We start from the raw sequence: 19,202 nt of genomic DNA on the forward strand, positions 1-19,202 counted from the left end.
TCACTTATTCCTCTCCTCGGCCAGTGCAGAGCTTTGGCTGCAGCACTTGGCGAAATTACATGTGGACTTTTAAAAAAATCTGCTCATAATAATATTTGCTATTTATAGCAGCATATATAGATTGTTGGTGCTAACATTTTTCTGTGGAGCGAGCGCTGTTATTGCTTGATTTATATTTTTTAAATGGTCAATGAAATGCCTTTTAAATCACCAGCAAGCAATAAACTACTTAAAATATTATTGATAGTACTTTTCCACATATTTTTCTGGTACTTGGTGCTGAAAAGTAATTCTAAATAGAAGATGAAAAATATCTCCTAGGAGTAAACTCAAGAGAAAAAGGTAATTGCATATGGGGCCTACGTGTGAAAACCAGACAGCCGAAGCAGACAGACATCCAATTCACAGTACTGCTCTAGTGGTGTTTACATTCATCTGGAGCAGGTGCATTCCATATAAATGTAGTCTGTGGAAGATGTGGTTAACAATCCTACAGTATGTTTAACATAGGATCCTTTGGCATCTCTGTTTTTGTGTTGACTTCCGATTTTTCTAAGTGGATCAACAATGTCCATTTTACTTTGGAGTTGTAAATGGAGCCTTAGTTTGAAGAACCTCTTAATGAACAAGTGGGTTTATTTTTGCCTGTTCAGGCGAGGTAACTTTTGCAGGGCACTTTGTAAGCCATTGAATAAGGGGACCACATGTTCTCATGGTTTAAACTATCACTAGCACTACCACTGCTAGAAATTGCTCTAATTGCATCAGGCCCTTCATGGGGAAGTGCGGCAAATTGTAGACCAGTTGTTTTGACAGTCTTAAAGGGAACCTGAAGTGAGAGGGATGTGCAGGCTGACATGCCTGGCAGTCCTGCTAATCTCTTTTGCTGCAGTGGTGCCTGAATTACACACCTGAAACCAGCATGCAGCTAATCGTGTCAGAGTACTTGATCTGCATGCTTGTTCAGGGTCTGTGGTTTAGTGTATTACAGGCAGAGGATCAGCAGGTCAGCCTGGCAATTTGCATGGTTTAAAAGGAAACAAATATCTTATCCTCCATATTCGTTCCACAGGTGTGCTTTAATAATAGATCTGCAAGCATGCGACTATTGTATTTCAGTTTTTGTCTTCTATCCTTCTTTCTTCTATCTAGTGATTTTGTGCTCTCTTTACAGAAAATAGTTTTAAGTTCAGCTATTCCTCATTTGAATAGTGAGTAGCCGCATCTGCTTTGTGCATCCACATTTGTTTATTAAAAGCTTTTGTAACCCTCTGACTTGACTGTCCATCCATGAGCCATTACACTGTGGGAACCTGCACTGCTGACAGTTAATGCATGCAAAAGTGTCACCATGCTGCATGCCTGTGGACAGTGCAATCATTTGTGCCCTTCTGTAGTTCCAACATGTAACCAGTTTTCTGTGTGTTTATCATTTTACAGACCCAGTTAAACCTTCTCCTGGAAAAACTTCGCAGCACGGTAGGAAAATGGCAACATTTATTTGATCCTCCTTTGTGTTTGTCAGATAATTTATGGACACCCGTGGCAATATTTAAGTAAAGTTTCTAATGACAGTAAAGTTATTAGTTTTTAGTGTAAATCCATATTTCCACCTGCAAGTTGTTGCTCTTCCCTGTGCACATCTTTTGATAATGTCTTTAGAAGGCTGATAATCTGCCAGAAATGTGTCTGTGTGAATGCTCTGCTAATGCTGACAAGCAGCTACACAGGATAAGCCCAACTCAAGCAAAAATTAGAAAAAGATAAAGCTGCAAATTCTCAAAGGTTCAGTCACGTTGTGCCTGAAGGATACATACTAAGCTCCTGTATGTGACTCTCAAGCTCAAGTAGACAAAGCTCTAACCATTTTACTATGTAAATAAAAAAAACCGCTAAAGTTATAACTCTATTGTTAAATAACGCCTAGAATATATATACATGGTGTACAATGGCACCAACTTTATCAGTTAATAGCAAAGCCCCCATGCATGCTATAATTGCATACATGTAAAAAAGGCGGCAGGAAATAAGGACTCTTGTAGAACCACCAGTAGAATATATTTGTAAAATTACTGATATTCTACTACTTAAGTCCGATAGTCTTACCGATACTTTACTATGATCTAACCTAACCCTATTCTCACACACCCGTCCTCTACGGGTGCCTAACCCTAAGACTACCCCTGTGGTGCCTAACCTCTATCCCCAATTAAAATGAAAAACTTAGTTTCGACCAATATTTGAGTCAGTTGGCTAATTTATTACAGGTGCAACAGTATAAAGCACTATATACTATTTATAGTGCTTTATAATGTGGCACATGTAATTGATTGGCCCAAATCCAAGTCGAGACTTAGACTTTGTTTTTCGCTGGCTTAACCCCCCCCCCCCCTTTCCCCGATGGTGCCTAGCCTAAACCCCCCCACCCCCAGTGGTGCCTAACCTTAAATCATAAAGACCCCCCCTACACACAAACACACACTCCCTACACTAAAGACTCTTGCTGCAAAGCCGCGGCTTGTGTCTTTAATATGTCAGATTTTCTAATGAACAATTTTGCTTAAACATTGCAGCTTGATGATGTACAGTTATTACTGATATTTCGCACTGTTATATGCTATCCACAAGTCATGAAATGCCAAAAGTCCCACCAAGTGCTATCAGCCCAAAGACAGGCTTACATTCTTTCTTCTCAAAAAGTTTAATAGAAAAGTACTTTTATGTTTTCCTTTTGTGACCTCTACTGAAGATCTTTTCACTGACAGAACTTTTGAAGAAGAAACCTTTTTTTTTTTTTTTTCTCCCCACTGAAAAATAATTCTCAATAGTCTGAAGCTGGAGGTTAGCATTGGTAATGAAGTGCTGTCCAAGGACATTTATCACAAGCACTGGAAACGTTTTGCCAAGTCGATGCAATCAATAGATACATTAGAATCTGAAGGGCAGTCATTGAGTGTTTGTATTGTGTGTATGCATTTTAAGTTCAGTCCTGCTCACAACTTTTTAAGATCCTTATCAGCATAACAGAAAAAAACACATTGCAAGACATTTGCATCACGGAAGTGCTGAGCACAGAAAATCGGAAGAGAGTATCATTTGTAATTCTTAGCTGGCTTTTTTTTTTTTTTTTATTGTTAATTATATTGCTCGTGTCATGTGTTGACCTAGTTTATGCTGTTTCTTGCTTGGTGCAGACAGAAAAAAGCACTGCATCAATGTCTCATACAATTATTTACTGGATTTCCCACAGGGATCTAGCTTTATCCGTTGCATCAAGCCCAATTTAAAAATGACAAGTCATCAGTTTGAAGGAGCACAAATTCTGTCCCAGCTTCAATGTTCAGGTAATGCTAATTTTATTTTTATCACTTGATATTCCCAAAGCAATGTATACTGTACAGGATCTCTACTTTTTGTCTGTATAGCAAAAGCAAAAGCTGTCGGTGTGCTTTCAGTTTCAACAATAGTGGATTACTGGCCATCCGAACCCAAAGCACAGTATAAAGACCAATCTGGATTAGAAGATTAAATGAAAATCTCATCTAAAGCCCCCTCTACACCATGCAATTCCAATTGCGATCGATGGAATTAGATTGTATCAAATTCTATTGGATCGATTCAATCCGACATGTCCGATCGGGATTCGATCAGTAGTTTGGTTGATTTTGCATGGATAACTATGCAAAATCGACCACACTACCGATTGAATCCCGATCGGACATGTCGGATTTAATCGATCTAATCAAATTTGATCGATCGCACGTGGAATTGCATGGTGTACAGGGGGCTTAAGAGTGCCTACAGACTTAAATCTGATTTCTGGGGCCCACAAATAGCTCACTCAGAAAGGTCCCATTAGCATTAACATTTTTATAAAATCACTAATGAAATAGATGGCTAATACATACAGCAAAATAGCCAAGCCCTAACCTTATTAAGCGTAAATTTACAGGAGATATGTGTATATAATAATGTTATGGACGGACGCTAGCCACTTCAAGATTCTCTCTCTCCCTCTCTCTCTCTCTCCCTCTCTCTCTCCCTCCCTCTCTCTCTCCCTCTCTCCCCCCCTCTCTCTCTCTCCCCCTCCCTCTCTCTCTCTCCCTCCCTCTCTCTCCCTCTCTCTCCCTCTCTCTCTCTCCCCCTCCCTCTCTCTCCCTCTCCCTCTCTCTCCCTCTCTCTCCCTCTCCCTCCCTCTCCCTCTCTCTCCCTCCCTCTCTCCCTCTCTCTCTCCCTCCCTCTCTCTCTCCCTCTCTCCCCCCCTCTCTCTCTCTCCCCCTCCCTCTCTCTCTCTCCCTCCCTCTCTCTCCCTCTCTCTCCCTCTCTCTCTCTCCCCCTCCCTCTCTCTCCCTCTCCCTCTCTCTCCCCCCCTCCTTCTCTCTCTCCGTCTCCTTCTCTCTCTCCCTCTCTCTCCCTCCCTCTCTCTCCCTCTCCCTCTCTCTCCCTCTCTCTCCCTCTCTCTCCCTCTCTCTCCCTCCCTCTCTCTCCCTCTCTCTCCCTCTCTCTCCCTCTCTCTCCCTCTCTCTCCCTCTCCCTCTCTCTCCCTCTCTCTCTCTCTCTCTCTCTCTCTCTCTCTCATCTCTCTCTCTCTTATAAAATGTTATGGCCAGACGATAGCCACTTCAAGATCTGGCCGCCAGCTGATGTTGCCAATGTGTGACAAAGCCTGTTTCGCCGACATTTTTGGACTTTGGCCAGCTAGAGCGGCAGCCAACAGAGGGTTGCAGAGTAAACACCCCGAGGGGGAACAGAGGTGAAGGATCACAGAAACCGAGTAATGAACCTCTGCACCCACTCTCGCCACTGCTAAACTTTGCTTGCCGCCACAGCCCAATCCAGAGTGGCAGCCATCCAGCCAATGCAGTAGTAGAGAGTGGAAACCCGGAAGGGAAACAAAGGTGAGAGAAACACAGAGCGGATTATGTCTATACCCGCTCACTGCTGCTAAACTTTTATTTGCTGTCACTTCAGGATAGGCATCCTTGGGACCTGCCAGGCTAAGTAGATCCTGCCATTTTCTTTTCTGGCTGTCCAGGGTACTAAATGTAAGTTTCTCACAAGTTTCTTTGCAGACGGCCACTTCACACATTGGCCAGGCCGGATCGCGAAGTGGCCAACTTTGGGTTCTCGTCAAAACATTTATATCCCTAAATTACAGCACAGTATATATTGGTTAATTGAAGTTGGTGAGACTACACCCTCCTTATAATATCTACTCGGTATACCTTCCTCACTTCTTATTGTCACCCTGTTGCTAGAAAGAAGCCTCGCGTTTTTTATATTTTGTGAACTAGAAGTGAAAGACCACTTTCATTGAAATTGCTGGAAAAAAGAAGTGATGAATCCAGCCGATAAGCCCTGTGTAATGAAAATGCAGGTGTGCATGAGATGCGATTAGTTTGGGCACAACATCGCCATGCCACTGAGCGGTGTGATTCATGTTCAGCATTATATTTAATGAGCTCCGTTTGGCTGCTTGAAGGAAATGCTTTTTCTAAGGAGAGCTTCCTGGCATTGCAGTCAGTGAGTATGGACAGTGCATCATATCTCACTGTCATATTCCCTCTATAGGATTTGTTTCAGTTTAGTTAAGCTGCAGAGGGGATGACATCAAAAGAAATTATACTTGAGCCCTAGGCAATTTATTTCCATGGTGTTCACCTGCATTTGAATGAGCGCTTCAGAGAAAAGTCATTTCTGTTGATTTTCAGAATTTTTAAGCTTACCAGGAAGATTCTTTTGGTGTTTGGAGGATAATCACTCATTATCCACTCATCATTGTGATTCGCTACAATTAAACTCACATTAGATGATCAGTGAAGATAAATCCGGGATTCGGAATAGCTGCAAATCACGGATGATTTATGTGCATATAAGCAATACAGCATTCCCATGAAACCCAGCCTTCTGTCTTCTGTACCAAGCACTAAGTCTAGCGCAATTAAAGGGATAACAGTGTTGCCAGCTGGAAAAATATTTCCTATTCCATTTAAACTTGCTTCTCCATTATTCTGGCAGCATGTTGAGACTTTTCTTTTGATTTTGAGAATTTCATAGACTTTTAAATGATAAAGTTAGGGCTTACGCAGTATAGCGTATAAAAAGAAATAGATCTAGGAAATATAAATAAGAAAACACTTTAAAAATTGATAATGCATCTTCAGTTCAATGCTCTCGAGAACAGTTTTCAATCCAGGTAGTTGAAGTTGAAAAAATCCGGATCTGTATCATTTTGTATGTGTGGATGCAGAATCTTTTTTTGTAATATTTAAAGCCTCACTCCAAGTACAAATGTATATATGTGCTTGCTTTGTTTATTCTGTCTGTGTATATGTCCTTAATAAGCTCAATAAAGTATGGCACTTCTTGTGCCAATGACGTTCATTGCTATAGGTTGAAGTCTTATCATCATAGTTTGTCATACCATACACTTATACAAACAACCCACAATCTAACAGGATTGATCAGTTGAAAAAGCTATCATACTTTTACATTGGTTTCGCAACTCCAACCAATCTAGGATTTCAGCCTGACAGGTTGTGGATGTATTTGATCATGTGTATGAGCACTTAGGCATTTGGCCATACCGGTGTCGATCTTCCTGATCTACTTCTGAATGATTTGAACATTTTGTAATCTGCTGGTGATCTATAGGGATGGCAATGCTTAGGAGAACTCATGAAAAAGCATTTGATCAGTTGATGGATTTGTAAAGTTTTGATTTGCTGTGATGATATCCTGGCGTAACACATGATCATGACCAATGAATTAGAACCTTACAAATCTATCATCTGATCACATACTTTTCCGTGAGTTTGCCTAAGCTTTGCCATCCCTAGTGATCTATTGCCCACACATCCAATCAGTTGACGTTTGATCAATGTTGTGCAGTTGTTCAATTGAAAGTCTGCTGAGCACTGACATACCGGCATCTTTGAACCTGTTTCAAGGGCACCTGGGTGACAGCTGAATCATGTTTGGTTTCCTGACAGCCTGGCAGGTCAGGCTATTGCCCTTGCATGTCATGTGGCATGGACTTCAGGAGCTGGTGAAGGAGGAAGAGGCAACCTTTAATTTGTAAACAAAAATATGGTTCAAAGCCAATTTATTTATGCTTAAACAAGGCTCCTCATCAATATTGCATACTTTTAATTCAGATTTTAACCTTATTTTAAATCACTATGTCACTGCAAGTATGTACAGTAAACGCTGTTCCTCTAATCTTATACTAGTAATACACCTACTGAATTGTGTGTTTATTCTTGTTTGAAGAAACATGTTTCTAAAATGTTCCCAGTTTGTTTCAAAAGGGAATTTCCGTTTTTGTTAAAGTGGACACAAATTAAAAATACAAGCTTTCAGAAATAAAATCTATTTTCTAAATTATAATAATAACTAGCAGCCTTTTTCGGCTGCATGATGACAATTATAAAATATTTTACATTTATTGAAGGAACCCCTCCCCTTCCTTTCATATTGCCGGGACAGAATCCAGCAAACTGGTTTAGTAGATGGTCTCCAGCAAAGGAGGAATTGCTAATGGCTGCCACCTGTATAACCCTAGTAATGAAAAGAAAAGGGTGAAAAGTATGCACTGAAATGCTCATAGGCTTAAAAGGAGTGTTTATTTATGTTTGTATGTGTCAGAGTGGTGCAAATAAATCGTTTGGGTCCGCTTTAAAGATTGGAGAATAATATGAATTATTTCATCTTAATAATTCATTCATTTATCACTATACACTATTAAATCAGGTTTAAGAGGGATTGAAAGCCATAAAATCAAATTCCAGTTACCCACTGCTACTTGTTTATTAAATAGTCTACAGCATGACCCTACATTGCAAGCATTCCAATATAATATGTATCCAATATAAATGTGTCTGTTGTAATTAATCTTATCTCAGTCCCCCCTGGCTTTTTTCTTGTACATTACCAAACAGAGGGAACAGAATTAGGTGCGCAAAATCTTACTACACAAGGTGAGGACAGAAACCCACTAAGAGCAATTTTCTGAGCGTTTTGAGATTTGAAAACTCTTGCTAATGTAATGCTATGGGTGTGATCCCAGTTGAGCAATGTGATTTTATAAAAATCTCCCATAGCATTGCATTAGCAAGAGCTTTTTCAAATCACTAGCGATTAGAAATCGCTCCTAGTGGGTTTCTGGCCTAAGAGTGTATTGCACTGCATTCTGCTCTACTCATTGTGTGGTAAGATTTTATGTACGTATTTCTGCTTAACGCAGTTTACTGCATACACCTTTGTAACTTGTCACTTCCATTACCCTTTATGAAGGAAGTCAAGATGGCAGCTTCCTTAGCTGTCCTTTCATGCCTGCTTTCAGTTACTTCATGGTAGACCACATATAACACATTACACCGCTTCAGTATTAACATGAGGGAAAAAACATGGCCGTTTAGACACAAACGTTTTGCTAAATGATTATAGACAGTTGGAAAGCTTGCGAATGTAGGTGTAGACGCTTCATTGATTAGCTCATATTAAACAAATCCTGTTTTGTTGGGATATTCCCCCACTCTGTAATCAACAAATGAGGAAGATCTCAGCAAGCCTACAGACAGCAGTAAGAACCCCACCAATATTCTCACGTTTCCACAAACCACAGTCAATGCTTCGGGTTTAATTTAGCTGAATGCCAATGCCCAATAAGTGCGTTGAGCCACAGACCCTTTAGTGCTGGTATTCACAGCAGAACACTGCCACCCAAATTAACTCCCTTTACTGAACTTTTCATCTTCACCCACCCCCTCTTTCAAGCATCAGCACATTGCTAAGGCATGTTACGAATGCTAGCACCATATTTATAGTGAGACTTAGAGACACTGAAGCGAAAAAATAAAATGATGGTATAATGATTTGTATGTGTAGTACAGCTAAGAAATAAAACATTAGCTGCAGAGACATCAGTATAATATTGTTTCCAATACAGAAAGAGTTAAGAAACTCCAGTTGTTATCTATACAAAAGAGCCATCTGAGTTGCAGAAAGCTCTGTCTTCTAAAGCTTGTTATCTCAAGTGTCTGACACTGCATTGTTTTTTTCTGCAGAGAACAGTTCAAAAGTTCACTAGCCTGCTCTGTAAAATCATTTAGAATGCTGAGTAGTGTGTAATCTGCAAATATTAGAGAATGATGCAATATTATAGAAAAAACTAATTAACTGCAAATAAAAATATGAGAATATTTTCTTTGCTACTAAAGTTCTAATAATTATTCGTACTACCCTACCAATTCAATATATCATATATTTTTTTCCCGCTTCAGTGTCTCTTTAAGTTTTGCGGTTATATAAATGGTTCATAATGGTTCATAATGGTTCTAGATTGTCAAAATGTTTAATCTATTCTCCCTTAACAAAGAGATTGTGTATTTAGTATTCACCTGTTTACATTCTGCTGAGGGAGATGGAGAAAGGTGTACAAAATATTTTGGAAACTGTCCATAATAATCATAATCACGTTCTATGTGTGTGTTTTTTTTTGTTTTTTTTTTGCTTTGTGTGTTTCTAGGATGCTTTATCACTGTTATGGCTTTGTTAGACTTAGGACTTATCTACTGTCTTTTCTTTCCTCCTCAGGTATGGTCTCTGTACTGGATCTTATGCAGGGTGGCTTTCCATCCAGAGCTTCATTCCATGAACTCTATAACATGTACAAGAAGTATATGCCTGCTAAGATGTCTCGTCTGGACCCCAGACTTTTCTGCAAGGTATCTCTTTTAATTGTACCAAAAAATCAAAATTTCATGCTGTGCAAAAGCATCCAGTCAAACTGCTCGCGTTTTAATAATTCATTGTGTGCTTTGAAGCCTATTTTAAAGGGGTATAAATTCAAGCCTATTAATGTGTTTCTTTTATGTTACAGGCTCTGTTCAAAGCCTTGGGCTTAAATGAAAATGATTACAAATTTGGGTTAACTAAGGTGTTTTTCAGGCCTGGCAAGGTAAGTGATTTCTTTTTAAATAAGAAATATGAGTCCAGGCATTTGAAATCATTTGGCGGTTTATTCAGATTGTGACATTAACCTTTTCTTTTATGTGCAAATAGAGCAGTTCTCCCTTTACCCTTGAATTTCAAAATATGCTTGTAAATGAATGGACTTATTAGTTGCTGTGAAGGTGCATTGATGATATATGTTCTACAGCTGTCATGTTGTATCCCTATATGACAAAGCATTTCACACAGGACTGAGTAATGCAGTTATTGTTTCCCTATAAGGCTCTCAGGGTTGGCAACATAACCATTATATTTATATTATATATTTTTTGTTTAATCAACCATGTGCTATTGTTCTTCAGTCGTTCAACTGTTTAATTATATGTCTATGTTCCACCATCACTAAAGCGCCAATGCAATACACTTACCAGATCCACATACTTACAGGAGTCTGTATGTGCCTTGAGAAGGTAGTCTCCCCTCCTTCCTCTCTGGCTCACAATATGTGTGATACGCCTGGACCCTTGAACCATTTCCTTAAACAATCTTCCATTCAATCACTCTGGTGAGTGTATTAAATGTATAATGAGTGTATTGAATGGGGCTTTATTTGTGGTGGAGACACATACACATACAAATCAACTGTTGAACGATTGAAGATTAATCTGTTACATGGTGATATATCACTGTTGATTGAACAAAAAGTATCGGAAGAGGCAGTGATCTTTGGACAACTTTTTTATGCGATTAATACTTAGTGTATCTCTTGATGTTTATATGAATTTTCTTTGCCCTGTATGGCCTTCTCACACCTAAATAAACCAGCATCTTCTGCACACTTTCAGCAAAAACTCGGTATACAGAGGTGCCAGAGTAGAGTAAAACGTTTTAAAAAACGCTTAAAAGCAGAGGGGGATGTTACGGCGGACTTACCTCCCTCTTACAAAAAAAGAAAATTAATTTGAGTCTCGATAAAACAGACTTGACTCGTTTCTCGGGCGTGACCCCGCTTCCTCAGGAAAAAATGGGAGCACAACTCAGTGGGTCAAGCAATAGGTTTGAGCGCCTCTGTTAACCTCTGCACACTTTGTCCCTTTTCTGACTGCTCAAAAGACCGGCATTTAACACCTTACCTTCCTACTCATCTGCCTGATACCTATCTCCTTCTTTGCTTACACACATGGCCAGCACATAAGCCCTTCTCTACCCCGTCTTTGCTTGCACACATGGAGATAACTTAGCCCTCTTTCTCCCTGCACATTTGTACAGCACTGATCCCCTTCTCTGCCTGCACAGTTGGTTAGCACATAACTAATTCTTGGCCTGCACAGATGGTCAGCACTCTAACCTGTCTTTTCCTGTCACCATGCCTGCTATTCGTGACCTTGAGACTGTACTGTGTACTCCTATCTGTTTATTGCCTGAGGAAGCGGGAATATACCCGTGAAACGCGTTGCAGTTCTGTTCATGGAGTATGTGAATAAATTGTCTTTATCTTAAGCGACAGCATCGAGTCTATTTCTGAGTGGCCGGTCCACCGCCGCCACCCGAATATTTTAAACATTTTAGCATATTTTATCCTTTTGGCGCCTCTGTACATCTACTTGTCAAGATATCCACCCTTGGTGGTTGGAAGGGTGACAAACCCTCCTTTCCTTCTTCAGAGAGCGACATCTTAATCCTGAGTGGGGACAGGTCTAATCTCCCCACCTGCCTATACAGTAGTTGCCTAAACGGTAACCCATGTTTGTAAGTATAATACTTACTCCACACTAATTCTCCCTGATCCAATACATACTACACTATATTGGGCTCTCGGTTTCTCTGTTTTAGCATGCTTAGCTGAGCTTCAGGAGTGGATGAATATTAATTGGCTAAAACTTAATGCTGACAAAACTGAGGTTCTTGTTATCGAGGGCCAGGGCTCAACAGCAAAGCAGCCCCAGTCTCAACCAACACCGCTAAGGATAGGGAGCTCAGACCTGAACAACTCAGACTGTGTGCGCAGCCTGGGAGTACTGATTGATGGGAAATTAAGCTTCAGGAATCAAATTACAGCTGTTGTGAAACATTCCTTCTTTCACCTAAGGAATATTGCAAGGATTAAACACCTAATTCCTTCAGAGGATCTTCCAACCCTAGTTCATGCCTTCGTCACATCAAGGTTAGACTACTGCAACGTCCTCTACACAGGCCTGCATAAGAAAGACTTACGCCGCCTGCAATTAGTACAGAATGCCGCCGCAAGGCTGTTAACGAGCCAACCCCGCCATTGCCACATAACACTGCCACTGGCTACCGATAAAATGGAGAATTCTGTTTAAGATTGGCTTACTGACATTCAAATCCTTGCACAATCTGGGCCCTGGATACCTGAAAGACTTGTTGCAACTGCATCACACCCCCCACAATCTTAGATCAAAAGGACGTAACACCTTGGTCACCCCCAGAGTCCACCTCAAATTCTTTGGAGACAGAGCCTTTTGTCATGCTGCCCCTACACTTTGGAACTCCCTGCCACACCCAATCAATACAGCTCCATCCCTGGAAGCATTTAAGTCTAAACTGAAAACCTACCTCTTCAGTCTGGCATTCATGAACATCTGACTATCTCCTCTGTAACACAACCCAGCCTGCATCCCTGTATTAATCTGAGACACAACTATGCGCTTTGAGTCCTATGGGAGAAAAGCGATTTACAAATGTTATTGTATTGTAACAACATAACATATTGTTCAGCTGCTGGGCAGTTAGCACAAAATCCCCAGCAGTTAACCTATTTTCCTCCTGCTGTTGAGAAGTAATTTTTCTTCTGCAGCCAGCATGCATTGAGCCCCTTTTCTAATAGAAACATCCTAACAGAATCCGTTTGCCATTTCATCATTTCTTACATATTCTTTCCAGGTTTATGTTATTACGGTAATTTTGTGTAAGTTTCCATAGTGAACATACAAAACATAGGCAAAAAGGCAGTGATTCATTTTACAAGTTAAATTTACTGTAACACTGCATTTGGAATTATAAATTCCATTGTAACTAATTCCTTGAAAATACCACTATAACACTTCAGAATAAAACAATGCCCTCAGTGACTTTGTGCAAGTGTATTCATATGAGGTGTCATTTTTGGCAAGTTCAGTAACACATCTGTCATAGATGGATGCAGAATGGTTGAAGTACGCCGTCCAGGTCTGCTGCCGCTGGAGTACCAAAGCTCAGAAAAACCATTGCAAATCCTTTGAAAATGAAGCAGCTTGATTTTCTTTAGAGATGGCACTGATTCCATTAAATCTTACCTCATATATTCCCTGAAAAGCCTGGTATTTGAAAAGCGAATGAAATAATACCAAAGCTATAAGCTGATGTGTGGGAAACCAACAGGCATAATCAAACTGTGCCCAACGTGGTGGCTATCTTTTTGGTTTCAAAGTATTTTATCGTAATGCTAAGCACAAAAATAGACATCTGAAAATAGTGCAACAGTGAGTTCCAACGCAGGGGAGCAATATGAAAAAAATGTATAATAATAATGAGCAAATAAGAAAACTATACCAATGTACAGGATTTTTTTTTGGGGGGGGGGGGGGGGGTTAGTGCTAGGGAGTAGGGGAGCGGTTAACAGGGGGGGGGGGGGAATAAGTTTCAATAATGCCAGCCAGTGCCACTAGTCATGTAGATCTTCCAGAACAGCTCTTGGAGAAGTGAGCATTGTTAAACCGTTAGGTCGTTAGGGTCATTAGGTTAATTAATCCCTCAGTTTTGTTCTTTTTATGGATCTGAAAGGTTTCTACTTTCTGTCTGTCATATTAACCACCATCAGTTCAGACTTATCTAGATTAAGTTTGAACCCAGACAATCTGGAGAATTTGCTGATTAGTGTAAGGAGATTTGGTATTGACACATGGGGGCTTTTAGTGTGAGCAGAATATCATCCATGAATAGGTTCATTTTTTGTATTCATTTGCACCAATAGTCACCCTAATAACATTGGGAAATGTTTGAAATGTATGTGCCAGAGGCTCTATGACTAGTGCAAAGAGGGTTCATCATCGATTAATAGCATACACATGTATGACACAACTCTTAACTAGTGTACACATGTATGATTCAGCTCTCTAATGGAGTACACATGCAGGATACAGTCCTGAAATGGAGTACACATGCAGGATACAGTCCTGAAATGGAGTACACATGCAGGATACAGTCCTGAAATGGAGTACACATGCAGGATACAGTCCTGTAATGGAGTGCACATGCAGGATACAGTCCTGTAATGGAGTACACATGCAGGATACAGTTCTGTAATGGAGTACACATGCAGGATACAGTTCTGTAATGGAGTTCACATGCAGGATACAGTTCTGTAATGGAGTTCACATGCAGGATACAGTTTTGTAATGGAGTTCACATGCAGGATACAGTTTTGTAATGGAGTTCACATGCAGGATACAGTTCTGTAATGGAGTTCACATGCAGGATACAGTTCTGTAATGGAGTTCACATGCAGGATACAGTTCTGTAATGGAGTACACATGCAGGATACAGTTCTGTAATGGAGTACACATGCAGGATACAGTTCTGTAATGGAGTTCACATACAGGATACAGTTCTGTAATGCAGTTGCACATGCAGGATGCAGTTCTGTAATGGAGTACACATGTATTGTATAGCTCTCTAGTGGCAAACACATGTATGATGCAGCTCTCTAGAGGCGTACACATTTATGGTACAGCATGTCAGTCACACACTGTCCTATATATGTTTCCCTGAGTTGTCATTTCAGCTACAGAACTTCATGCAGCATTAAAATGTTACAGTATATATTTTATGTAGCGGTAATCATAAAAGAGATCTCATGTGTAAATGCTTTCTCTGTTCTGAAATGATGCCATACCTTTGATTCTAGTTTGCAGAATTTGATCAGATAATGAAGTCTGATCCGGATCATTTGGCTGAACTGATAAGGCGTGTCAATCACTGGCTTATCTGCAGTCGCTGGAAGAAGGTCCAGTGGTGTGCGCTCTCCGTCATAAAATGTAAGTGGATCATTGTGTGGCAAGACATAAATTGTGCTTTCATGAGGCTACTCTTACTGTTTGTATTCAGAGGTGGAGATTTTAAGAAGGTCCTTTTAAAAAGCATTTCTTAATCCTACCCAGATTGCTTAACTCGTGAGGTCATGCGCAGGGTAATTTCAAGTGGTGTTCTGGGCATGTTGGTGCATAATTATAGCATTTGCCATTCCTTTTTGCACAGGAGTGCAAGTAGTGCTACCGTAATGACCTTTCAGGGGGTTACGTTACAATGTGCTATGATCTCATTCTGGTATAGGTTTCCTAAATCCTTCACATTTGCCCGTAAAGGCACCAACAGGCATAAGATGAGGATTTCACGCCAATATATAAGAATGTGATCAGACAATATAAGACTCTCTCACCAATCTCTGGAGGAAAGCTATGTACAAACAATCTATTTTGATAAACCAAATTAAATGTCTGTGATCATTTTGGGTGAAAGTCTATGTGGACAAGCAATCCGCCTCCCTATTATTTTTGCTTACTGTGGCTCAGTGTTAAAATCTGCAATTGTGAACCATCCCCTCTATAGCACAGAATATGCTGCACAGTTGTAGACCGCATGATATCTTTGTATTTTGTTTTCTAGTGACATTGTCAAGGGTTTAAGCTGGTTTATGTTAACTACTGTATTTTTTGGACTATAAGACTCACTCTTTCTCCCCCAAAGGGGGGGGGGGGGGGATTCACTGTGTCTTATAGTCCAAATGCCTCTAACCTGCCACAATGTTGGGGACTGCCTGTACTGTGCCCATGTAGAGGAGGACACAAAGTGGCATAGAGGAGGACACAAGGAGGACAAAGGCAAACACATGGGGGGCACAGGGAGACACAAGAGATACAAGGGGGCATGAGGTACAAAGGGGGCATAAACCACAAGATGCCCCTTCACCATGGATGCACCAGGTTTAGTATATATTTTTTCCCCTTGTTTTTGTCCTCCAAACCTAGGTGCATCTTATGGTCAGGAACATCTTATAGTCCGAAAAATACAGTACTTATTATATGCATTAAGCAGGGCTATCTATCCCTGTTATTTGATGTCTTGATGTTTGCTGAACATTTTGTCATCTGTTTTCAGACTAATGTAATTGTGTGTTTCCTGTGTTTTTTTTCCTTCCGATATATTTTAATAAACTCAGCTAAAGGATATACTGCAGATTTCCATATCTGTACAGTGATTACACAGGTCTGCAAAAGAAGATTTTTTGAGAGCGGTTTTGGTCATTCCACACAATTTTGTTTTTTGGTGCGCTGAATTCGAAAATGACCTCCATTTTGTCATAGGACATTGCGTTTCCTGACAATTTATGTAACTATGTTATATAAGGCAATACCTCAAAATAAATAGAAATAGACATATAAAATTAAAGTTTTATTACAATTTTTTCATGAAAATCCTTATTTGAACTGAAATGAGTTCACCTACAACTAAACTTGATTGTTCGCTTGTGAGTATCATATGGAATGTGTCTCTGAAGCACCCAACAGTAGTCTGCCCTCATTGTAAGGCTCCATTTTCCCTGGTATCTCCTTTCCAGCTCTTTAATGTCTTGGTGGAATTGTTCACCTTGCTCCTCACTTACAGCTCCCAAATTTTCAGAGGGGGACAGAGAAACCGTGACCAGGAATTGAACTTCATCCCAATTAGTAGCTGATACCCCCTTTTACATAAGAAATCTATTCCTTTTCACAAACGGATCAACAGGGGGCTCTGTATTGCTGATATTGTGGTGAAACCCCTCCTACAAGAAACTCTGAGGACCGTGGTCCTGGCAGTTCCCTGTCTGTGAACCTTGTTGCATTGTGGGAAATAGCTGTTTCCAACTGCCAAAACGGCAAGCAGCAGCTACATCACCTGCCAGCAGTAAAAATGTCACCATGTGATAAATGTCAGAATGTAAATCAGGGATTTAAAATATTTTACAATGGGCAAACACTGACTAAATCATTTATACATAATTATTGTAAAAATGAAGCACTTTTTTATTACATAATTTTCACTGGAGTTCCTCTTTAAACTGTGCCACTGCCACACCCCTGACACACCCTTAGTCACACATACCATAAAGATTTCATAACATTTTTTTTTTATATTCAAACCACACTGGCCCTATCTATCCTGGTTCATTTCCTTAACATTAACATTTGAAAATACTAAATATATTAATTTAAAGAATGGGAGAGTCAATTAAAGTCTTAAACTTATTAGATTAGAGTCAATTAAATACATATTTCAGTAGATAAAATACATTTATTTACATAGATCTGTACATGAGTGAGTCCTGAAAGAGGGACAAATAAGGGAGAAAGAGGGACAGAGGGAATAGGGTTCCCAAAGAAGAACTGTTCCTCCAAACAAGGAACACTTGGAAGTCATGAAAGTAGTTGTGGTGGTATGGAGGAAATGCACTTTCACAGTCATCAGGCAACCTAAAGCTTGGTATGCTTTCTTTTTGTCGTGAGGATCTTTATTATTGTCTAAAAATGTCTGTACGACTTCTTTAAATGCAATCCACTCTTCTTTTTGAGGATTCAAAAATGTTTGGCATTTTGTGGTAAATCCTAATATCTAGGAGTTTTTTCAATATTTTGTTTCAGCACACCAAAATACATGAAAATGTGATGAAAATAATCAAACCGCATTTTAGTCGCAGACCTGGGTTATGGGTGAACGGTCACCTAAACTGATAGTTTTATGCAACAAATATCCATTCTGTGTATGTATCTTTAGTAATTGTCCTGTTTTGGCTGTTATATCATGGCTGCATGTCCAACTTGCATTGTATGTCTGGGATCAGTGGTGTAGGGATCACTATAACAGCCATATTAGTCTCGTTGGCTGGCCAATGCCAATAAGTGGCTCTGCAGTGGTCCTCATGGAGACCCATAATAGGCCCCCTAAAGTGCAGAATAGCGATTCACTTTCTCCAGTGATCCACCAACAATCTACTTTCCCCCTCGAGTCTTTGTATCCATGACTACTGCAACCTTTCCTGTCATGTGGGTTACATGACGAGAGAGGGTGCTGTAATTGTAGAGACGGAGATGCATGGAGAAGGTAGATCATTGTCTGTACCTGAGTGATAATGGCTACCTATACTGGGGAGCTAATTTGGCTCTCTAATCTAGATGTGTGTGTGTGTGCGTGCGTGCTAGTGTTATGATGTATACTGGAGGGCTACATCAGGCTACTTACACTGGGGGAACATCTGGCTACCTATACTGGGAAATTCTCTTGTCACCTAAGGCTACTTTAGGCTACTGCACAGCAAGGTGCATCTGGCTACTTATACTGGGGGGGGGGGGATTTAATACTGGAGGATGCCCCCAGCTACCCATACTGGAGGGTTACCTGGGGTACTAAGATACCTTATAATTGAGTGTGTGTGTGTGTGTGGGGGGGGGGGGGGGGGCACACACAATATTTTGCTATGGGGTCCCATTATTTCTAGCTATGCCTTGGTCTGTGGTCCTTGTCAGTGGTCACGTTCATTTGATTTAGCACCGCTTTATAGGGCATCTAAGGCTTACAACAATTACTGTACCTACTTTTGATTGTAATGTCCTCCTTTCCCAGGCTGTGTTTAAAGATGAGCAGGGAATTTTTCTGTAATAAGTTCATGCTCAGCTCAAGGGCAGCAGATCTTGTACTGTAGAATATCAAAGTTCTCAAACATATTGTTTTTCTTACTACGTACTTTTATTCAAAGAGGACCTCACACAACTTACATTCCATTCTCTTACCTTGTGCATCTTGTACAGCTTCTATCTGTTCTGAGTGGCTGAATGTAGATTGAATGTAGATATTACAATAACAAATAATAATAAAAAGAAAAAAAAAAGACAAAAGTTTTCAAACTGGAGGACACACTGACATCTCGTTCCCAGTGCTAACATTTAAAACTCTGCAAGGACTTCAGAAATTGTGCAGAAAGCAATGTCAAACAAATGGCACTGTATGCTTTCCTGCATTTTCCTCTGCCTCTGACCCAGGAGACCAGGGTTTGAATCTCAGCTCTTCCCGTTCAGTAAGCCAGCACCTATTCAGTGAGGAGACCTTGGGCAAGACTCCCTAACACTGCTACTGCCTGTAGAGTGCACCCTAGTGGCTGAAGCTCTGGCGCTTCGAGTTCTCAAGGAGAAAAGTGTAATCTAGATGTGCTGTGTCTT

The 19,202-nt window shown here is 40.3% G+C and overlaps 1 protein-coding gene across 1 annotated transcript in view; it reads left to right on the plus strand.

Moving 5' to 3' along the window:
* Positions 1-19,202, plus strand: part of MYO6 (myosin VI) — a 393,572-nt gene that overhangs the window by 273,649 nt on the left and 100,721 nt on the right. The window contains 5 exon segments of the mRNA XM_068281511.1: positions 1,441-1,479; positions 3,251-3,344; positions 9,598-9,728; positions 9,884-9,961; positions 14,861-14,990. Of these exon segments, the coding sequence (XP_068137612.1) occupies positions 1,441-1,479; positions 3,251-3,344; positions 9,598-9,728; positions 9,884-9,961; positions 14,861-14,990 (472 nt within the window).

This window comes from Hyperolius riggenbachi, chromosome 4 (assembly GCF_040937935.1).
Source record: "Hyperolius riggenbachi isolate aHypRig1 chromosome 4, aHypRig1.pri, whole genome shotgun sequence".
Taxonomy (NCBI): Eukaryota; Metazoa; Chordata; class Amphibia; order Anura; family Hyperoliidae; genus Hyperolius; species Hyperolius riggenbachi.